Genomic DNA, 22,825 nt, shown 5'->3' with positions numbered 1-22,825 from the left:
TCTGGTTATTTATTTTACAATACTGTTCCAAAGTTTAAGCTAAGTAAGTTTTTAGAAGTTTTAAAAGATGTCTCTTCTGCTCATCAATGCTGCATTTATATGATCAAAAATACAGTAAAAATAGTAATATTGTGAAATATATATTACACAATAAAATAACTGAATATATTTTAAAATGTAATGTATTCCTGTGATCGAAGCTGAATTTTTTGCATCATTACTCCAGTCTTCAGTATCACATGATTCTTCAGAAATCATTATAATATGCTGATTAGCTCCTTGAGAAACATCAATATCAATTTTGAAAGCCGTTGTACGGCTTCATATTTTTGTAAAAAAGCATGACACATTTTTTTTTCAGGAACGAGAAAGTTAAAAAGAACAGCATTTATTTGAAATAGAAATATTTTAAACATTATATGTGTCTTTACTGTCACTTTGATCAATTTAATGTGTCCTTTCTGAATAAAAATGTGATTTCTTTTAAAGACTTTTAAAGGGGACATATCATGCTAAAACCACTTTTTTTGCCCTTAAATGCATTTTGTTGTATATTTGGAGTGTTTAAAAGTGCAGAAAAGTTGAAATTATTCTCTTCAGGTGTTTCGTTTATATCTTTATATTCTGTTTTGGTCTTATTGTTCACCCAGTTCAGATTTTTCTGTTTTCTATGACGTTTTCTGAACAATTACGTCACAGTATTTGCAGCGGAACTACCAAATAAGGACATTGACTACCGGCCCAACATTTCGATCAATCCGCCTTTATTATTCCTCGCTCCGATTTTGTAGTCCAAGCTCAATGATGCAGAAGTGTCGAGAGCTCAAGTCAAAATGTTCGGTTGTTGGATGTAGTGACCCACACGCTTCGTTACACCGTCTCCCAGCATCAGAACCTCTTCGAAGTGCCTGGTTGAGTTTTATTTACCAAGGAAATGTTCCCACATCTTTTGGTAAAGTCATTTTCGTGTGCGCGAAGCACTTCGACGATTCCGACTTCAACAACCTCGGCCAGTATAAAGAAGGGTTTGCCGATCGACTTCGTCTGATTGAGGGGTCAATTCCATCTATCTTTGAAGACGACGAACAGATCACTTCGGTAAGCTGTAAATATCTTTAATAAAAATAGTTTACTTTCTTAAAACACATGGTGGTCATGGTTTAGCAGTGCCTTCGTATTTCTTTGTTTTTGTTTTTTTGAAGTAACGTTACATGTCTGAAGTATTATTGTTCTTGAGTTTCATCAATGGTCATTTAGCTGCTGTGTTTTCTGATGCTTTTCTAAACGTATCATATTATCCATACAGATTTTTAGTGGTAAGATTAGACCGTAATTTTTATAATATAACTTATATTTTGTTTTGTGAGTGTTAAATTGTCGTTGTAAAACTACTCGGTTACTCACGTAACCTCAGTTCCCTGAGTTAGGGAACGAGTATTGCGTAGCTATACGCAGTGGGGAAACTCCTTTTCCTCGATTTACTGAAGCCTTTATGTAAAGCGCATTTGCAGCTGCACAGCTAGAACATGAGCGTCTGGCTCGCTCATAGGCTGCGCTGCGGCAACTGCACATCCAATGGCGCAGGCGCCTCTGACGTGCAACCAATGAGATCACTCTGCGTCATACACGTCAGAGCCCGCCAAGGGGGCGTGACCTCAGTCTATAATAGTCCCCGAATTCGCCATTATAGCAGGTTTAACGACTGAAGCGACAACTTGCCATGTTACTATAGTGCGGCTGGCTACGCAATACTCGTTCCCTAACTCAGGGAACTGAGGTTACGTGAGTAACCGAGTAGTTCCCTTTCGAACGGTCACTTCGTATTGCGTAGCTATACGCAGTGGGGACGCCATGCAAAACGCCGCACTGAGTAACTGGCTGCCACTGCAACTCAGGCCCCTGAGCATACAGAACAAGCCATAACCGCATAATTATGTATAAATAGACCAGACACCGTCAGGTCTAAAATAGTACACATCAGTTAGAAATAACCCAACATACTACACCAATGAACCCAGACACTGTCGGGGTTATTGGTATATGAACATATAACCAGTCAAGTGGGTTTATATATGAAATTATAACCGGCCAAAGCAGGTTTTATATATGTATGGAATATAACCGGCAAAAGCGGGTTTTATATATGTCATATAACCGGCCAAAGCGGGTTTTATATATATGTAAATATAACCGGCAACAGCGGGTTTATGCATGAATACAACCAGCCAGCAGCGGGTTTTATATATATATGTGAATTTGATAGTGCACAGTAATATATGACAAGACCAGCCACCGACGGGTCTTAATCATACCGAAAGCACCTTCGCCTGCAGGCAAGGCACTTCCCTATTATAGAAACTCATAAATGTGGAAGGCGAGGACCAGCCGGCCGCATCACAAATATCACTAATGGGAATGCCAGATGACCAAGCCCATGACGAGACATACCTCTGGTCGTATGGGCCTTGATACCTATAGGGCAAACTTGACCCGCTGCGGAATAAGCCATAGAAATAGCATCCACTATCCATCTAGACAGTCTTTGCTTAGTGACTGGATCCCCCTTGGATCTACCACCAAAGCAGACAAAAAGCTGTTCTGATTGTCTAAAAGACGCAGAAAGCTCCCGATAGATTCTCAGCGCTCAGACAGGGCAGAGAAGATTAACCTCTCCATCCTCTGCAGAAGGAGGGAGGGCTGATAATGTCACCACCTGTGCTCTGAACAGTGTTGAGAGCACTTTAGGAACGTAACCATGTCTGGGCTTGAGGATGACTCTGGAGTCATCTGGACCCAACTCCAAACATGCAGGGCTCACAGAGAGCGCCTGCAGATCTCCCACTCGTTTGATAGATGCCAACGCCATAAGGAGAGCGGTCTTCAGCGAGAGGGTTTTTAGATCAACCGATTGGAGCGGTTCGAAAGGCGGACCTTTCAGAGCCCCCAGGACCGTGGAGAGGTCCAGAGGCGGCACAGACGGAGGCCTGGAGGGGTTCATTCTCCTCGCACCTTTCAGGAATCTTACGACCAGGTCGTTTCTTCCCAGTGACTGGCCAGCCGTCAGAACATGATGTGCTGCTATGGCTGCCACATACACTTTGAGCGTGGACGGGGAGCAACCCGCGTCCAGCAGCTCCTGTAAGAATGAGTGAACCACTGATATCACACATGACTCTGGGTCAGCCTGATTTTTCGAGCACCAGCTGGAAAAACCTGAGCATTTTGAAGCATACAGGCGCCGAGTCGACGGGGCCCTGGCTTCAGATATAGTGCTTAAAACCTTCTCAGGAAGGTCCTTGGGTACCCGTTGAGGGGCCAAACATGAAGGGCCCATAAATCGGGTCTCGGATGCCACAATGTCCCGTTCACCTGTGTGAGGAGGTCTTTCCTCAGTGGGACAGGCCATGGGATTGTGTCCGATAACTGAACTAGTTCCGGGAACCACGATCTGGTTTTCCAGAGAGGGGCCACCAGAAGGACTGGGCACCCGCTCTCTCTGACCCGTTTGATGACTTGTGGAATCATCGAGACGGGGGGGGGAAAGGCATAAAAGGGACGTTTGGGCCAGACATGGGCCAGCGCGTCCCTGTTCTTCGAGAAGAACAATTTGCAGTGGGTGTTGATTCTCGAGGCGAAAAGGTCGATTTCGGCCTCGCCAAACACCTTCCATATTAGACTGACCGTCTGTGGGTTCAGGGACCACTCGCCGAGGGGAGTGTTGTCCCATGAAAGCATATTCGCGCCCACATTCTGGACGCCCGGGATATGCGCTGCTCTCAGAGAGCTCAGGTTGGTTTGTGCCCATATAGAGGAGGTCTCTCGCCATCGCATGCAGGTTCCCTGACCTGATGCCCCCCTGGCGATTCATGTAGGCCACCACTGACGTATTGTCTGTGCGGACTAAGACGTAGTGACCTCTGAGGTTCGACAGAAATGCCTTCAGGGCCAACCCAACTGCTTTCATCTCCAGACAGTTGATATTTAAGCTCTGCTCCGTGCTCGACCAGAGGCCGGATGCAGGCATGCCCTCGTGCAGCGCTCCCCAACCCAGGTTGGACGCATCTGTAAGAACCACTTTCCTCCTGGAAATTGTTCCCATTGTCACCCCCTCGTGGTGCCAGTTCTGAGCCCGCCAGGGAATCAGGGTTCTTAAACAACCGTGATTCACCATAACGCGCAAGCTGCCTGACTGCCATGCATGAGTTGGCACACAGCGTTTCAGCCAATGCTGCATCGGGCGCATGCGCAGTAATCCCATGCGGAGTACTGGCGATGCTGCTGCCATGAGACCAAGCAGTTTCTGAAATTTCTTCAGTGGCGCGCGCTCGCGCAATCTGAAAGTGCCTGCAAGCGCTCGCACCGAGAGCGCGCGCTCTGTGTGAGTCACGCTGTCATAGCTCTCGAGTCTAAAACTGTGCCCAGAAAGATCATGCTCTGGCTGGGGGTTAGTTTGCTTTTTGAAACATTGATTGTGAAACCCAGGCATTTTAGATGGCCGAGAATCAAATCCCTGTGAGCTAATAGCTCGATTCTCGACTGTGCCCGCACCAGCCAGTCGTCGAGATAATTTAACATGCGCACTCCCTGAAATCTCAGAGGAGAAAGCGCTGCATCCATACACTTCGTGAATGTACGGGGTGCCAACGATAGACCGATCGGCAGAACGGTGTATTGATAAGCCCGGCCCTCGAAGGCGAATCTCAAGAATGGCCTGTGACGAGGATTTATTTGAATGTGAAAGTAAGCATCTTTCAGATCCATTGTGACAAACCAATCCCCCGGGCGCACTTGCGCGAGGATATGTTTGATAGTTAACAATTTGAACGGCCGTCTCATGAGAGCTTTGTTCAAATGTCTCAAATCTAGAATGGGTCTGAGACCGCCGTCTTTTTTCGGAATCAGAAAATAGCGGCTGTAAAAACCCATATTTTTTAGCGCGGGGGGGACTAATTCTATCGCCCCTTTTGCTAATAGATTTTGTACTTCGGTGCGAAGCACGTGACCCACGTTGCTTCTCACCGAAGTCTCGAGAACCGCCTGAAATTCCGGGGGTCTGCGAGCGAATTGGAGCGAGTAACCTCGCTTTATAGTGTTTATGACCCAACTCGACACATCGGGGATGGCTTGCCAGGCTAGAACCCGTGTGGCTAGGGCTTGACACACTGATTGGGGCTGGTCGCCTAACGTAGGGGGACCTGATACCCTTATATTGTGATTTGTGCACACATTGAGTATTGGACTGACTGTTCAAGCATTTGCGTGTGGGGAAGTCAGTGTTACAACGGGGGAGGGGCCACCTAGTGAAGGGGGACCGTGAACCCATATATTGTGATTTGTGCACACATTGAATGTTGGACTGACTGCACAAGCATTTGCGTGTGGGGAAGTCAGTGTTACAACAGGGGAGGGACCGCCTAGTGAAGGGGAACCGTGAACCCATGTGTTGTGCTTGTGAAACTGATAGCTAACATTTTGAACGGCCGTCTCATGAGAGCTTTGTTCAAATGTCTCAGATCTAGAGTGGGTCTGAGGCCGCCGTCATTTTTCTGAATTAGAAAATAGCGGCTGTAAAAACCCGTATGTTTTAGCTCAGGGGGGACTAATTCTATCACCCCTTTTGCTAATGAATTCTGTACATCGGTGCGAAGCATGTGACCCACGTTGCTTCTCACCGAAGTCTCGAGAACCGCCTGAAACTTTGGGGGTCTGCGAGCGAATTGGAGCGAGTTGCCTCGCTTTATAGCGTTTATAACTCAACTCGACACATCGGGGATAGCTTGCCAGGCTATAACCCGTGTGGCTAGGGCTTGACACACTGATTGGGACGGGCCGCCTAACATAGGGGGACCTGATGCCCTTATATTGTGATTTTTGCACACATTGAGTGTTGGACTGACTGTACAAGCATTTGCGCGTGGGGAAGTCAGTGTTACAACAGGGGAGGGGCCGCCTAGTGAAGGGGGACCGTGAACCCATATATTGTGATTTGTGCACACATTGAATGTTGGACTGACTGCACAAGCATTTGCGTGTGGGGAAGTCAGTGTTAAAACAGGGGAGGGGCCGCCTAGTGAAGGGGGACCGTGAACCCATATATTGTGATTTGTGCACACATTGAATGTTGGACTGACTGCACAAGCATTTGCGTGTGGGGAAGTCAGTGTTACAACAAGGGAGGGGCCGCCTAGTGAAGGGGGACCGTGAACCCATGTGTTGTGCTCGTGTGCTTTATTTGGGTCGCCGTGAAAACGGCGTTTGTTTGCAAAGACGCGCTCACTGCTGCGGGCCTGTTTACAATAATAAAATCCCCAGCCGCCTGAACTGTACAGGGGGCTGTGGGAAGTTTTGCTGGCTTCTTTGAGGGTGGTCCGGCAAGCGCGGGACACGTGCCCTCTCTTTCCTTTGCGTGCTAGGACGGCTTTGGCGGGAAGCGTTCGGCATCAGCCGCAGGGCGGGGCTGAGAGGCCTGTTTCGCGGGCTTTGCTGGTCGGCGCCAGCTAGCACGGTTAGTTCCACTCGAGCTCGAGGTCCGCGACGGCCTGTGTTAGGATCCGAAGCATTTCAGCGTCGGAGTTAGTCCTGCCTCGCTGGGTCCGCCGAAAGAGACGAGGCCCGCCACGTGGTGGTGGGGGGGCGCTGATCTCCCTCGAACGGGACCGGAGATGACTGAGCTGGAGTGAGTGAAGCACGCGGGGACGTGGCCGGCGTGCATTCACAAACGTCCGTGCTCTCTGGATGCCGTTGGCTGCGGCGCTTCTTCTTCCTCGGCTGAAGTAGGGCCGGAGAAGGGAGCGCGGGTGATGCGGCGCCGCCGTCTCGAGAGAGAGCTAACGTTAGCCGAGTTCGCAGCACGGAGATAGGCATGCACGCGCAGGCCGCACATCCGCCGACAGAGAGTGCATTCTCTGCGTGGTAGAGTCCCAGGCATGAAATGCAGCTCGCGTGTTCGTAGGCCTCGCATAACACGAGGCATATGGAACAACGCTGATACAGATATAAACACATAATAAACAGATATTGAAAAGGATATCGCCGGATAGCCACAGGAGAGACGGCGTCAGGAGAAACACGGTTGAGATGTGTAGTCTGCTGAACTGTAGCTCGCTCAGGCTGAAGGCTTGTTCGACGGCGAAGGCTCAATAAATGGTCAGAGACGTGAAGTTTGTCGCTGAAGGAGTAAAATCTGCTATAATGGCGAATTCGGGGACTATTATAGACTGAGGTCACGCCCCCTTGGCGGGCTCTGACGTGTATGACGCAGAGTGATCTCATTGGTTGCACGTCAGAGGCGCCTGCGCCATTGGATGTGCAGTTGCCGCAGCGCAGCCTATGAGCGAGCCAGACGCTCATGTTCTAGCTGTGCAGCTGCAAATGCGCTTTACATAAAGGCTTCAGTAAATCGAGGAAAAGGAGTTTCCCCACTGCGTATAGCTACGCAATACGAAGTGACCGTTCGAAAGGGAACATACAGTATTGTAGCAGTGGGCATGGATGGCGAAGTTACTGTAAATATAGTTACATACCATTGAGATACATCCATATGCAGACGTTGTTCTTCAGGTTCGTCGTCTATTTGTTCAACTAGCTCCGGGTCCGGCTCTGGCTCGAACATGTAAGGCTTGATTGACAATTCTGTTGTTGATTCCGTTGTTGACATTTTGTGTGAATATAAATGTTCTGTGACGCTATAAGATCGTATATCACTAATCTAACTACAAAAATGGCCGAACGGGGTGGAGTTGAACCGACTGTCAACTCAGCACCCTGGAGAGCGGGCGGGGTGTGACACAGCTCCTTTGCATTTAAAGGGGCCGCTTCAAAACGAGTCACTCACAGAATCACATCAGAAAAGGAGTAAAATAGGGGCCTGTGGAGCTATAATAATGAGGAATTCAGACCCAAGAATTGCAGTTTCGCTTTATATAGACCACAAATGTATGTTTTATATGTAAAAAGGAAAATTTTAAAAGCATGATATGTACCCTTTAAACGGTAGTGTATGTACAGTCATTGAAGTGTGTGCTGAGGTTTTCTGCAAAGTTTTCTCTTCCCACAAAGCACAGTCAAAATGTCTAATTGTTAAATGTTAAAAAATGAAACTGCAGTTGGTGTTTTTAATCACTAGTGGGCGTCAGCTGTACCCTCGGCCTCGATGTCATCAGCGCAGCGCTTGATCTGCAGGCAGAGAGCCGTCCTCATCTCCGAGATGGACGTGAAACACCAGGGCGCCTCCGAACCGTCCGGGTTACGGCAGTAGTTCTCCTCCAGACCCCTAAAGGTGGAAAGAGGAAAGAAAGAAAAAAGTCACAATCAGCAATCAGTTCTATAGATTTTCAGGACATATTCAAGCCCCTCTCGACTCACTTGCACTCGTAGGTTTTGGGGAAGAACGGGTGTTCGTGGGGTTTCTGGGCGTCCCAGCGCTGACAAGGGATTCCAGAGGTTGTTTCGTTGACTTTGCCCCTGTAATCCTCTCCACGACCCCGAAAACAGTTAGTGGTGTAGCCGGAGCGAAAACGGCGCTTGGGAGACCCGGCTGCAGGATGAAAGCAGAGTATGTAGGCTACTTGTTAAAAGGACTTTAGTTAGTAGTATAGTAGGATACTGGACAGATGCTGTCCTACCAACTCTATATTCTAAAGCTCCTGATGGATCAGTCGTTGTATATTCATAAAGAATAATACTGTAGTCCGTCTTGTGAACCCAATGCAATAAACTGCTATTAATGTTGTGCTCTCGAGTTTCTGATTTTCGATTATTTAGTTGTCTCTTTGAAAAGCACTGATGGGATTGGAAATGACAGTGATGTCCCCGGGAAGATGAAGATCTGTGTCCTTTAAACAGAATGAATGAATAATAATCCAAATGATTTGCATGGAGATTGAAATTCATGCACTGCTAACAGAATGCAAACGACTGTTAAAGGTTATTAGTGTTGTGCAAGCATTTTAAAGTTGACTTTGCATCAAAACTGTTTGAAAAACAGACTTAATCTCTGATATGTGTGTCTATAAACTTTGATTTTTGAACGAAGCTTTCATGGACACATGGATATTGCATACCTCGTGTGTTTTATTTCTTCACAAAGCCTATACGCTAACCGTATATCCTGCATGTAAAGTGCTTCTGTTTACACTCTTTATCTTATAAAGACTGATAAAACCAAAGAGGTCAAGGTTTGGCTGTTTAACCCCTGCTACTATGTATCATACTCTTACAAAAAAAGTTCAATAAGGATCAGTACAGAACCCTAGGGTTCTCGACTCAATTGTATAAAGAACCCTTTATGTCCAAAATATTCTATAAGGGGAAATCTCTTTTTATAGGGCTTTTCACACTTGACCTATTTAACACAACATTCTAACAAAGCTTTGTTTCACACTGTCATAAAAGCAGTGCTAACCTTGCTCATAACCCTGGGTTAAAAGTGTTGCTAACCCCGCATCTAAATTACAGGTGTGAAACCTTTCTTTTCCCAGTGTTAAAAGCGGGGTTTAGAGCGACGATAACCCGGGGTTGAGCGCAGTGTGAAAAGGACTAATGATTGTATAATGCTTTAATGTTTAATGGGTTATTTCAACTATGTTTACGCAAGCTGCTTCATTCATAACATTTTATTAAAATTAAAAATGTATTAAAACTAAATACACAAAATGATTCAATGATGGGAATCCCTTAAAGGTTCTATATTTGAAGTGCCTGATGGAACTCTTTAAGATTCTATATAAAACCTTTTCTACAGATATTGTAACAAATTATTATAAAATGCATGTCCTTACTATGATGACAATTGAAAAATAGCTGTGCATTCAAACAAGATAAACTTTTATCCAAGCAACACAGATATTGCTAATATTTTGTTATAGTATAGTGGTTTTACCAGTGCATTAGTTTTTGAGGCTTATAAAATCACACATTTTATTTATTTAATCATTTATTTATTTATTATCAGCAACAAGGTTATCTTCATGTCGGAGACAAAGAAAATACCAAAAGTCATGCAATTAAAAAAGAAAACCTATATTAAGCATTTAATTGTAAACTACTATGAAATGCAATATTTCTCCTCGTGGTCAGGATCAGAAACACTCACGGCACTTGCGTATATCACAGCTCTCTCTCTCCACCGCCGGGTCAGTGGTGTAGCACCAGGGCACCGGAGACGCGTCCGGGTTACGGCAATAGTTATCATCCAAACTTTTATCAGGATATCTGATTACACAAACATCAGGTACAAAGACATTTTACATTATTATTTCAGCATCCACTAAAAATTACTGCAACACCAGTTGATTAAAATTCAGTGCAAAAAATGGTTCGGAAAATTGCAGTTGCTTCTGCATCATTTGAGCGCAGATACAGACACTATGATATTCTTTCATCCAATGCAATTACATTCTGACATTATTAAAATCATTCTTATTTTTATGGAATATTGTAGTATTTATTATAAATGATTCATGATTCCAAATGTGCCTTTAATATTTTTTTTATATCAAAATCTCTTCTCTGATGATGAGGGCGGCCTCTTCTTCATCCGTTTCACTCGGATATACGTCACAATTGAGAGGAAAAGTCTATCGCATCTTCCGGTTCATGTCTTTAAGTGTGACTTTAGGGCTATGGTACATGGTTATGTTATATTTACTTTTCTGGCTGGTAGATGTGTTGATGAGGATACTGCTGGTCCCATCTCTGACACTCTTTACCGCTCACCGTGTGATCCACCTGACCTCTGTAGTCTTCCCCATTACAAGTGATGCACACCTCTAATGCAGAAACACAAAAACATCACTTAGAACTCGCTCTTAGACAGTGTGCTGCCAGTCTGAGTATTGAGCCTCACCGTCTTTGCACTGAGGGATGTCGCAGCTCTCATATCTGCGTTCAGGGTCAGTCGTGTAACACCATGGGCCGATGCGGTCGCCATCGGGATTACGACAGTAGTTCAGCTCCAGGCCATTAGTAGCAGACGGAGTCCATCTATTCCAAACATCAATCTAATATCATTATAAGAATCAAAGAGTAATATATATATACACACATATACATACACATTACTTTCTTAATACACAATATTGATCTTAATGTGCATGATGTATCAGCACATGCTTAATTCTTAATTCTGAGAAAAGCTTGTGCATCATTTGTTTGCAGATGCAACTTGGTTTAATATTTTGTATCTAATGCAATGACATTCAGACAGTTTTAAAATACCTTTCGAGACCACTGTACGTATTGCTGTCTAACAAATAAATAATAAAAAACAACATGTTTTAAATACAAAATCTTTACATAAAGCTACGTTTTTGTAACATATTATACATGATGTCTGACTCATACCTGTGGTCATGAGGGAATTTGGACCACCACTGTTGACATGTTCGTCCACTCATAGTCGTCAACACTTTCCCTCGATAGTCTTCTCCTTTACCCACGATGCATTTCCTTACATAGACTGAGTACAGGAGAACATTGACTTTATGATACTTTATGTAACAGACAAAATCTACTGAAACACATTTCGAGATGCAATTTTTCACCTTTCATCTCATATAGGTCACAGTTCACGTTTCTCTTGACGTCTGCATTGTCTCCGTCGCCCACCCAGGGCAGATGTTTACACACCACAGATGGACGAAACTCGTAATTGAAAGCTCTGTAAAGTTCACATTCTTGTCAGAAAGCTGCACTCAAATACATATTTAAAAAAAAAACAAAATAAAAACTGTATTCCCTTGTGAACAAAGTGTGCTTAAATATATTAAAATGTGCACTTGTAGTGTATTTCAAATAATAATAAAAAAAATCTTACAGATAATATATTAATATATTACACTTTCATTAAGTTCTTCAAAAGTGCAGTTTGTAATAATGTCGAATTCAAAGTTTTATTTTAAATCAATGTTTTAATGATCATTTGTCATGCTTTAAACTTTGATTATAATTTTAACTGTAGTGTGTTATTTGTTAAAGTTAATATATTTTAAATTGCAAAAGACAACATATTTCTGAAATTACATGCATGTAAAGTGTACTAAAGTCCTAGACAAAACCCTCCCCCCGAAACAACTAATTACATTTAATATAAATTGAAATGAATACATTTTCATTCAATTGTAAATAAAAGTGAGGAACCGAGACCTGCATTCTGGACTCTCAGTGCAGCGTTTAGCACAATCCTCCAGAGATATTCCTGGAAGTTCAGTCAGACGGTTTACGTTCCAGGATTTCAGAACCAGCTCTCTCCCCTCAGATCGCTGGAAATCGTTGAGTGCGCTGCGGTGTGCTGTTAAAACACATCACAACCATTGTCACTACATGCTTTAAGTCAAGTCACCTTTATTTCTATAGTGCTTTATTCAATACAGATTGTATCAAAGTAGTTATAGTGATAACAGGAAAATGATTCAAACATACAGCAGCTCTAAAAGAAAAGTCAGTTCAGTGTTGATTCAGTTCCATTGTAAAAATCATCAATTATTACATTAGTTCGTTTAATCTATAAAGCAGTTCTCCTCCTCATAGCTTCAAATAAAAGTTGTATATACTTTGATATATACCATAGTACTAAATCATTATTTATTTACCATGCTATTCAGATCATTTACATTTTTTACCACTTTGGATATAATTAGTAATAAACAAAAATAAAGTTGAACCTCTTAAAACTCCCAAAACCAATTTACTTTCTGAGTCAGTTATTAAATGAAAACAATGCTGTCTAATGCAATATAATGAACACTTTATAAGGTTTCATTGGTTAACATTATTAACTGACATGAATTAACTATGATCAATACATTTGTTACCGTATTTATAATATTTGTTAAAGGGGTGGTTGATTGCGATTTCACTTTTTTCATTTTAAATAGTGTGTAATGTTGCTGTTGGTGCATGAACAGTATCTGCAAAGTTGCTGCGCTGAAAGTTCAATTTAAGCAGAGATATCGTCTTTTAAAAATCAGGAAGTTTAAAGCCTACAAAAACGACTCGAATGGGACTACAACGAGATATTTCCCGGGTTTTGTACGTAACTAACCCATAATCAACCCTCCCTCCGGAATATGCAAAAAAGGGGGCATGGCCATATTTCTGCGGCTTTGTGGAAGAGGAAGAGTTATAGTGGAGAGCAGTAGCCATGCCGTCGAAAGTGTGTTATTTTCACCCAGCTGTCAGGTCTTCTGTGTTCGTGCTTCCTACGGATGCTGTAGTTCGTCAACAATGGCTACAATTTATGTTTGATTATGTTCCTGAAAATTACAATCGTAATTTAGCTCTCTGTGCTGCGCATTTTACGGAAGACAGCTTCCAGAATCTCCACAAATTAAATGCCGGATTCAACAAGAAACTGTTACTAAAACATGAAGCAGTTCCAACTTTAAAACCAGAGGCAGCAGTTGTTAGGACTTGTATTTGATCAAGAACGTAAACCAATGCCAACGCTGTTTGTATTATAGTAGCCAGTTAGTTGCTATTTTGTGTGTGTAAGACAAACGTGTACCTAAAGAAAACGATACACTGAGTAAACTAAGTTTTGTGAATAGAAGATAAATGGTTGTTCATTATATCGATAAAACAATAACTTTAAAAAACGGTATTACTCAGTCATTTATTCAGTTATATTAAATGTTTAATCAGGGGAAAACCGTATCTCAAAAGCTATAAGCAGCAGTAGCATTTTCAAGTAACAGCGTATTGTAATTCTTATATAATAATAGTAGAATAGAAAAGAATAGAATAGAATAATAATAATAATAATAAAATGTACCATTCAGAAACGTTTTGTAAGAGCCGTGTTTGGGGAGGTTCTGCTTGACTCTCTTCATTGCCTCTTTCTGGGTCTGATTCTGGCTCAAACTGATACGGCACACACTTAGACATGTTATATTGCACCCCATAAACACAATCATGCAAAGAAAAAAAGCAGTAAACCACCCCTTTAATGTTAATAAAAATCCAGGTGTTCATTGTTTGTTCATGTAACTTCACAGTGCATTAACAAATACAACTTTTGATTTTAATAATATATTAGTAAATGTTGAAATTAACATTAAGTAAGATTAATAAATTCTGTAGAACTATTGTTCGTTGTTAGTTCATGTTAACTAAAATAGTTAACTAATGAAACCTTATTGTAAAACATTTTTTACAGTGAATGTCCAAAAACATGCAATTGCCACGGTTTATTTTCTAAAAAACCTTTTTGCCGCATTATTATTAGTGATTCCAGCAAACTCTTTATTAATCCTTTTTGTGGCGGCTTATAACGCTGTAGTGTAACGTCCTCTCAGAGGTGCTTAAACACACATGACCTTTGAATCTGTAAACTACATCTGTTTCACTAAATTCCCAGTGACACGACACGATCACGCAGTGATGCCCAAATAACTACACAGTAAACACAATCTGACACAGCTGTAACACATATGCTTGTGTTTAAACTCATTACATGAACATGTGCCTGTGTGCATGACCATAAAACGCAACTTTGCCACAATTTCATTTGCTTACAAGAGCACTGTGGAAGTGATAGAAATATCGTTTTCTTTCATATCATATATGGCACTGAATCATATTCATTTACCATGGTATTTCCACATTTTTACTTTGTTTGTCAAAGTTACTCAACTGAAATATTATATTTAAAACATCCTATTTAAATAAACTTTGTTTATATGGATCAATCGATGCTGTTCCTTACAAAAATATACCTTGGTAACTATAGTTTTAGCCAAAATAGCACAGTTACTGCAGTTATTTGTAACTATAATAAAATCATAATGAATAGGATCTTTAACCATAGTTTTATTATGGTGTTTGAGTAGAACCATGGTTTACCATGGTAAATACTTGTATCGAGTTACACATGTTCTCTGGCTGTTTGGGAACCTCTAGCAATTTGAGGTACGCACTGTTTGTCTAAAAAAACAACACAATATTTAATGTTTTATAACACTTAATGTGAAAAGAAAGCATTATTTCTGAGAGGATTGATCTTACCATGAACTGCATCAGGCCAAAGCACCAGCGCTGTGAGAAAGAAGAGTGAAATCATGGTATAAGAGCTGCGTTTCTCCAACAGCAGAGCTCATCTGAGGGACTTTGATTCTTCTCCACTGGATGAACTGATGAAGGGGGTGCTATGGGTGTGTGTTTACTCTGACAGAACGGGACATTTCCCAATGAAGACGGCTAAAGTAAACATATGCCAGAAACAAACAAATCAAATAATAATGACAACACATTATCATCATTAATAACCTAATAATAATAAATAAATAAAGCTGTTTATTAATACTGAAATAATAATAACTTTTTTATTTTATATCTTTATTAGTATTTGCTATTTTTTGTTCTAGAGCTGCTGTAAAGCCAAAACTGTTACTGTAATTTCCTATTATCTCCGTAAAGCTGCTTTGAAACAATCTGTATTGTTAAAAGCGCTATATAAATGAGGGTGACTTGACTTGTTCTTACATCATCCTGTTATGGATTTCTACCCAATTTGTTTGAAAGACAACTGATTTTTTTAAAAAGTACAATCGATTTGGATGTTTAAGTAATATCAACTTACATTACATCAAACCGACTTAAAAGAATTAGTTGAATCTAGTATAACTTATTTTGATGAGTTAAAGCAATGTAAAAACATGTTGTCATAACTTAATAATCATATTTTTTTTACAGTTAGGCTACGAGTAGGCTAATTAAATCGTTCAATCATAGAATCATTCAACCGATTCATGCAAAATAGTTTTTCACAATCAAAACGAATCTTATACTCTATTAAAATCAGTATTTCTTACAAATTACAACAAAATCTACCTTCATTTCTATTTTTTCTTAAACGAAATAGCTTTTTGTCTTTTTCTTTTATCAAACTATAGAAAAGAAAAATTGCCTAAATAAATTATGAAGCTAGCCTATTATTATGCTTTTAAATGGATGGGACTTCAGTGAAAGACAAATACGATGGCAGCAAGTAAAAACGATTCACCTTCACTTAAAAGATTCTTTTACACATGAAAGAGGGCAATTTGAAACAATGGTTCCATTAACATACTATTAGCCTATAGCATGTAGGTGATCACATAGTACTTAACCACCTGAAAACCATATGCAAATAAATGCCCTCAAGACGCACTTAGATCGGATTGCTCATTTGGATCGTCAGGAACCGATTCTCACCACGTTCGATGTCAATGCAAATGACCGCAATAAATGCGAGAGTTGGCAACCCTGAAATAGCGTTTTACTTTCCAATCTCCATCTCATCATTACTAATGGAAAACTTGTGGAAAGCTAAATATGAGCAATTTGCCAAAATTAAAAACCAAATATATTCAAAAATAATCAAAAGGCCAAAACAATTTAGCCACATTGCAGGCTAATGCATGACATGTTAAAAATGGTTTTATTCAGTAGCCTAACAAATAACCTAATATGCTTAAAAGCTGGTTGTAATTCAGTCATTCAAGAATAAATTAATCTTGAATTAATGATTAGCATAGAGCTGGTTAAAATCTGATGTGCGACTAGTACATTAATATGGAAGCTTGTTTCCGCCACTAAATAAATAAATAATAATAATAATTGCGACTTTTTATCTCACAATTCTGATTTTTTTCTCACAATTGCCAGTTTACATCTCGCAAATCTGACTTTATTTCTCAGAATTGCGAGATATAAAGTCAGAATTGCGTGATATAAAGTCGCAATTGAGTGTTATAAAGTCAATTGCGAGAGAGAAAATTAAGAAATCTGACTTTTTTTCTCGCAATTCCGACTTTATAACACGCAATTCTGACTTTATAACACATAATTGCGAGTTTACATCTCGCAATTCTGACATATTTTCTCAGAATTGTAAGATATAAACTCGCAATTGCGAGTTATAAAGTCCAATTCTATGGGGGAAAAAAATACTGACTTTTTTCCTCTCAGAATAGTTTATATCTCAGAATTCTGACTTTATAACACGCAATTGCGACTTTTTATCACGCAATTCTGACTTTATAACACGCAATTGCGACTTTATAACTCACAATTCTGACTTTATAACACGCAATTGCGACTTTATATCACGCAATTCTGACTTTATATTTCGCAATTCTGACTTTATAACACGCAATTGCGACTTTATATCACGCAATTCTGACTTTATAACTCACAATTCTGACTTTATAACACCAAATTGCGACTTTATATTACGCATTTCTGACTTTATATCTCACAATTCTGACTTTATAACACGCAATTGCGACTTTATATCACGCAATTCTGACTTTATATCTTGCAATTCTGAGAAATAAAGTCAGAATTGTGAGATAAAAAGTCGCAATCACCTTTTTTATTTTTCATTCTGTGGCGGAAACAAGCTTCCATACATTTATGATGAGAAATCACTGAGGTAAATGTTTTATGTAGCATTTCTGAAGGTTGTCAATGTCGACAGAGCCGCTAGAGGTCAGTGTGTCACTCTGGTAAAACTGACAGTCTTCCGGGACTCGTAGTTTACTCTGGTACAAAAACTTTGCTATACTCAGGTTCATAGTTGGTTCATTGAACTTTACCCTACCAAAATTGTTCCAATACTTTATATTGTAACTTATTTTAACTTCGTTTGTTTATATAAATCTTTTCAGAAATCGAAGTGTTGTGCGCGTGACCTTTGCTCCTCTGTTTGTTTCTCCAGAGTTCTCTCACTCATCATGTGTTCGGTTGAGATGTCAGAAGGCTCGGTTCGGGTGGAGATCTGCGGAGATCAGACGCTGTTCTACCAACAGGCGCTTCCGTCGAGCGGTACCGGCAAACTCTGCGTCCTGTTGCTGCACGGGATCCGGTTCTCATCGGAAAACTGGCTGAAGATCGGGACTCTGGAGACTCTTGCTGCCGCGGGCTACCGAGCTGTGGCAATAGACCTGCCAGGTGAGCCACAGGTGTACAATACCATGGTGGTAAAGTGACGGTGGTATCATCAGATGCTAATACTATGGTACTTTAAGGTATACCATGGTACAGTGATGGTATCATCAGATGGTAATACTATACGTGGTACTTTAGGGTATAGGTTACCATGTTACAGTGATGTGATGGTATCATCAGATGGGGCTAATGGTACTTTAAAAAATACCATAGTAAGTTACAGTGATGGTATCATCAGTTGGTGGTAATACCATGGTACTTTAAAATATACCACAGTCAGTGATAGTATCATCAGATGGTAATAATGGTAGGCTACTTATAATTACCATATTTATGTTCCATAATATTAGCATGGAACATAATTAAAATCTTTGGTATGACTGTGATGCCGTCAAAAAACATGGTACTTTCTGTAAAATTTAAACATATCAATATATTTTCGTTTTTATTGTTATTATGGCTATATTGCTAAATTAATTTATATTATTATGATTATATATTTAACTATTATAAATAATTACAATAACATTCAATTGCCTTTAATATGGACAGTGATGTAAAATAGACATATGGAAAGTGCTGTAAAGCATACAGTATATGTTTATTAAAAAAACTATAATATCATGACAAAACCCATGGTATTACCATACATACTTTTTGTTAATAAAAGTAATTTAAATATATTATTCGCTATTATTATATTATTAGTATATATTGTTAATACATTTTATATATATATATAATTACATTTTGGTTAGTTTAGATGTCTTGTCCGTGTCGTGTTCATATTTCATTTGAACCGCACTAGGGTTGTTTGGACTCATCTTTTCAGCGTTCTCGGTCCTGTTGTTTGGTACACACCAGGGTGCAGATTGCGGCGTTCACATTTATTCAACTGAACTGCAGTAACAGAGCAATCGCACCAGGGTTCGTTTTAATCCAACCAGACATGCCGAGTGTGAACACACATTTAGTCTCCCTCACTAACTGATCACTGTCTGCTGTCTCTCCTCCTAAAGCGGCTCATTTGTGTGTGTGTCGTTGCTCGTTCAGGCCTGGGTCAGTCTAAGGCGGCTCCGGCTCCGGCTCCAGTGGGTCAGCTGGCTCCGGCTGTGTTCCTCAGACAGGTGTGTGAGGGTCTGAACACGGGTCCTGTGGTGGTCATCAGCCCATCTCTCAGCGGCATGTACTCGCTGCCGTTCCTCTTCCAGCACTCAGAGCAGGTCAAAGCCTATATCCCTGTAGCTCCTATCTGTACAGAGAAGATCTCAGCAGAGCAGTACAGCAGCATACAGGTGACACACCTATCTATCTATCTATCTATCTATCTATCTATCTATCTATCTATCTATCTATCTATCTATCTATCTATCTATCTATCTATCCCTGGCTAAAAACTGATTTTCATCCTTATGTACCTGCACAGACTCCAGCTCTTATAGTTTATGGAGACCAGGACACTCAGCTTGGGGAAGCGTCACTAATCAACCTGAGCCATCTACCCAATCATAAGGTGTTGTTAATGAAGGGGGCGGGGCATCCTTGTTACCTTGATGATCCAGAGACCTGGCACAAGGCAATCCTCGACTTCCTACAGTTGTTGTGATCGTATTAAAAACCCTAATAGAGTAAAAGTATACTAATTGAAAACATTAATTACATAACAAATATTAAGTACATTTAATTCTTATACTTCATAACTGAATCATCATATCAGAAACACTCACTTTTTTGCTATGCAACCTTGCATAATCATCTTTTTGTGCTATTATTTGCAAAGCTTTTCATGTGGACACCTGGCATTTGTTTAGATGCGCTGAAGACTTAAGTCAACGAGACTTGCTGATTGCAACCCAAATTGATGTACTTCTGATTGAAAGAGGATAGTCAGTGGCTGCTGCGTCCGTAAGCCTGACTTGTTTCCTCGCTGCCTTATCAGGCAATGACTTCGTTGGCAGCGTTTTCCCATGAAGGTTCCTCACGATACTGATAATTCCAGGCAGACTTCTGAGGCAGCGTAGCGCTTTAATGATCTACAACAAAATAGAGAGAGCTTTGGTGATAACTAAGCTAATATTTAATTCAGGGTTCGTAGTCAAGGTGCTTAAAGTGCTTGAAGTACTTGAATTTGACTTTTTGAAATTTAAGTCCTGGAAAACCCTTGAAAACAGCCATATTTTTGAAGAGGTACTTGAAAAGTGCTTGAATTATTAAAAATAGGGATGCACCGATACCGAGCTCATGTAAAAATGCTCCGATACCGACAACCGATAGGCCTCCCAGGCAGCGTGTGTAACACACAGCTGTGGTGCGCTCGCTGATCAGAGGAAACCGCGCAGTGGATTGAGCGCGCAGCGGCACAGACGCGCGAGTTGGTCGAGCGCATCCCTTTAAACAGAAGGAAGTTTTGAAGGAAATCAGTGGAAGGTTTGTAGTTCAGTCGGACGTCAATGGCAAAGACAATAAAACGAGGCATGTAGCTTATTATTAACGTTAACTGACGAGAGAGAGAGAGAGAGAGCGCAGTTCTGTTGAATGCTCTTGATTGCTCTTGATTGCTGATCGTTCACTCAGCACGTATTATTTGGATGAAAACTAAATCATATATGTAAGTAAAGTAAAACATGAACTGTTACTTGGTTTATGTATAACGATTGATTCCCTACATTATTACTGGACGTTTGCAGTCAAGAAGTTCCATGAACGCAAACATAAGCGCGCGCCCCGCAAACCGGCGTCTCCGAGCGCGAATACTGAACGTCTTGCGCTTGTACGGACGAATTCACACAAAATTATGTAAAAACGCCCATCTTGGCGAGTATCCTAGTAAACAAAGTCAGTTATATCTCAAGTGAAGTAGCTATGTTCAAATGCGTCCGTGCGTTCGGTCTTAAAGGGGCAGTTTAACAAACCCACTGCTGTTTTAATGTTAATTAAACAATGGACAACTAAATTACTCACTGCTCTTGACTAAATAGGCTACACTTTTCAACTTTACAAAAAGATCCATCTATATTTAATTTATCCAGTAATGAATATGCAATTTTTTCACATTTTATTACTTTATTCAAATTTCTGTACCTGTTAGATCTACCCGAAAAACTCTAAAAACACTGTTTATTTCATTTGTAGCCTTTCTTTGTTCTATCGTATTTATTTGTAAGTTGATTATTCGTTCTTATATTGTTGCTGACTGCTTACCTTTAATAATGTTTTAAATTCACATTAATTAGGCAGGAAGTTTTTGTTGAAGTATCAAAATTGGATTAAATAATTGATATTTCACTGACCCAATCCTCAGCACTGACCCTGCTGGAGCTGCTCTAGTGTAAATATGTTCTGTGCTATTCAATGAAAGATACAATATGATAGAGCAATAGAATGTACAGTAACTGAAGCTCATACAATATATTTTAGCAGGCTTAATTAAGCATGAAAATAATTGAAAGAAATATATGTTTGATGAACAAATGAAGCCAACTAATATGATTTATATTCTCTTGGTTTATCTACTAATACATTTAAAAATTACAAATGCAGTGAAAATTCAGGGATCGGTTACGGTATCGGTATCTCGTTCTGCAAAAAGTGTTATCTGTGCATCCCTAATTCAAAATATTGTGGTGTTTTTTTGTTGAAAAAATAAAATTTTCACGCTAAATCAACACTGCAGCCCGTCTGAGAAACATCAGATACCTTATGTTTAATTTGAGTAAAAAAATAAAATGAAATAAATAAAAATAATAATAAAGACATTGTTTGATAATTGCCGATTGAGGTCCTTGTAATCCAAAAAAGTAGTGCTTGAAAAGTCCTTGAAAGTCCTGGAATTTCATTTCACAGAGTCCGTACGAACCCTGTTAATTAATACAATAATAATTCCTCACTAGAAGTGACATCAGAATTGGGAAACGTTGGTCAGAAACTTACATTTAAACACAAACTGACCACCAACCGCAACTTTCAGACGCTTTATTTTTTAGCTCACCTGTCACAGAATGGAAAGCACAGGATTGTGGGATATCAAAGGCAGCGAAGGATACATTTATGCTGCCTTCAAAAATCGACAGGAAGTGAAGCTAACTATTGGATTTGGTCACACAATTGATGCCTTCCTACCTTGGAATCCATCCTCTGAAGGGAACATTTTTAAGCTTTCGGACGCAGCCAATAAGATAATAATGTAGGCGGGACTTGATTTTATCCATCTGGAACTGATTGGATGGTGAAAACTGGGTGTTTCATACCAGAATGAGGCCAGATCTACATCTCTGATACACGGCCAGCATTTATCGCTTGAAACTTGTAAGCCTGTTTTACATCACCTGAAAAGTAATGTCGTTTCAGAAGTTATTATACTTGAATGAAAGATTGAGAAACAAACAGTTTATTTTTACAACGATGAATCGTTCACAGTAAGCATAAGAACAAATTAAAGTTTGCATGAAATGAAAATTTAGTATTTTATAAATGCATGTTAAAGATCTTTTTGTAAATAATTCATTTTTTGACCCCATAATGTTTGATCAAAATATCATAACTGGACCTTGAGGCGAAAATGACAGACTTCTCTCTGGCGACTTCTCCGCTTTTGTGATAATATGCTCAACATACTTTTGAGCAAAATAGTGCATTTTTTTACTTTTTTGCTTTCAAAAGACAGATAATGAGAAACTGCAACTAAAAACCAATCATTAAGTATATTTTAAGCAGGTCTTAAGAATGAAGTACAGTATTGTGATGCCACACGTTAACATTGGGACCCATGACAATGTTTCTGATGAACCTCTATAACATGTTGAATACACCAGAAAAATAAACACTACACAATGCACTGAAGTGAAAAATATGAACATTATTTAATAACTGATTCTCTGTAATAAACAATTTGAAAATA

General features: G+C 40.2%; 3 protein-coding genes across 4 annotated transcripts in view; 1 reads left to right on the top strand and 2 right to left on the bottom strand.

Annotated features, from left to right (window-relative positions):
• Positions 1-9,586, bottom strand: part of LOC143706169 (uncharacterized) — a 24,808-nt gene extending 15,222 nt beyond the window's left edge. The window contains exon 1 of the mRNA XM_077197827.1: positions 9,582-9,586. The gene's annotated coding sequence lies outside the window, so the exon portion shown is untranslated. The remainder of the gene's footprint in view (positions 1-9,581) is intronic.
• Positions 1-17,798, bottom strand: part of mst1 (macrophage stimulating 1) — a 23,600-nt gene extending 5,802 nt beyond the window's left edge. Inside the window, exons 1-10 of the mRNA XM_077197788.1 lie at positions 17,673-17,798; positions 15,004-15,195; positions 12,145-12,289; positions 11,544-11,659; positions 11,344-11,458; positions 10,847-10,983; positions 10,649-10,769; positions 10,094-10,212; positions 8,365-8,536; positions 8,142-8,272 (exon numbers count right to left, since the gene is read on the bottom strand). Of these exons, the coding sequence (XP_077053903.1) occupies positions 8,142-8,272; positions 8,365-8,536; positions 10,094-10,212; positions 10,649-10,769; positions 10,847-10,983; positions 11,344-11,458; positions 11,544-11,659; positions 12,145-12,289; positions 15,004-15,058 (1,111 nt within the window). The 5' untranslated portion in view covers positions 15,059-15,195; positions 17,673-17,798. The remainder of the gene's footprint in view (positions 1-8,141; positions 8,273-8,364; positions 8,537-10,093; positions 10,213-10,648; positions 10,770-10,846; positions 10,984-11,343; positions 11,459-11,543; positions 11,660-12,144; positions 12,290-15,003; positions 15,196-17,672) is intronic.
• abhd14b (abhydrolase domain containing 14B) lies at positions 17,498-22,825 on the top strand. 2 transcript variants are annotated; one of them, XM_077197815.1, is made up of 4 exons: positions 17,498-17,525; positions 17,699-17,931; positions 18,982-19,223; positions 19,355-22,825. In XM_077197815.1, exons 2-4 carry the CDS (start codon positions 17,715-17,717, stop codon positions 19,532-19,534), a joined length of 639 nt encoding a protein of 212 aa, XP_077053930.1. In that variant the 5' UTR covers positions 17,498-17,525; positions 17,699-17,714; the 3' UTR covers positions 19,535-22,825. The 2 variants fall into 2 exon arrangements, with proteins under 2 accessions (XP_077053930.1, XP_077053931.1); XM_077197816.1 differs by having other exon boundaries at positions 17,521-17,549.

This window comes from Siphateles boraxobius, unplaced genomic scaffold, assembly GCF_051911475.1.
Source record: "Siphateles boraxobius isolate OS27281-9 unplaced genomic scaffold, OSU_SipBor_1 41, whole genome shotgun sequence".
NCBI lineage: Eukaryota > Metazoa > Chordata > Actinopteri > Cypriniformes > Leuciscidae > Siphateles > Siphateles boraxobius.
The sequence above is the reverse complement of the archived record's forward strand: the minus strand, read 5'-3'. Positions and strand labels throughout refer to the sequence as shown.

What these genes read in the sequence shown, in the direction of transcription:
- abhd14b (XM_077197815.1), top strand. Translation starts at nt 17,715, where the DNA reads ATGTGTTCGGTTGAGATGTCAGAAGGCTCGGTTCGGGTGGAGATCTGC. An exon ending in TGTGGCAATAGACCTGCCAG is followed by an intron (nt 17,932 to 18,981) that starts GTGAGCCACAGG and finishes TTGCTCGTTCAG; the next exon opens with GCCTGGGTCAGTCTAAGGCG. An exon ending in AGCAGTACAGCAGCATACAG is followed by an intron (nt 19,224 to 19,354) that starts GTGACACACCTA and finishes GTACCTGCACAG; the next exon opens with ACTCCAGCTCTTATAGTTTA.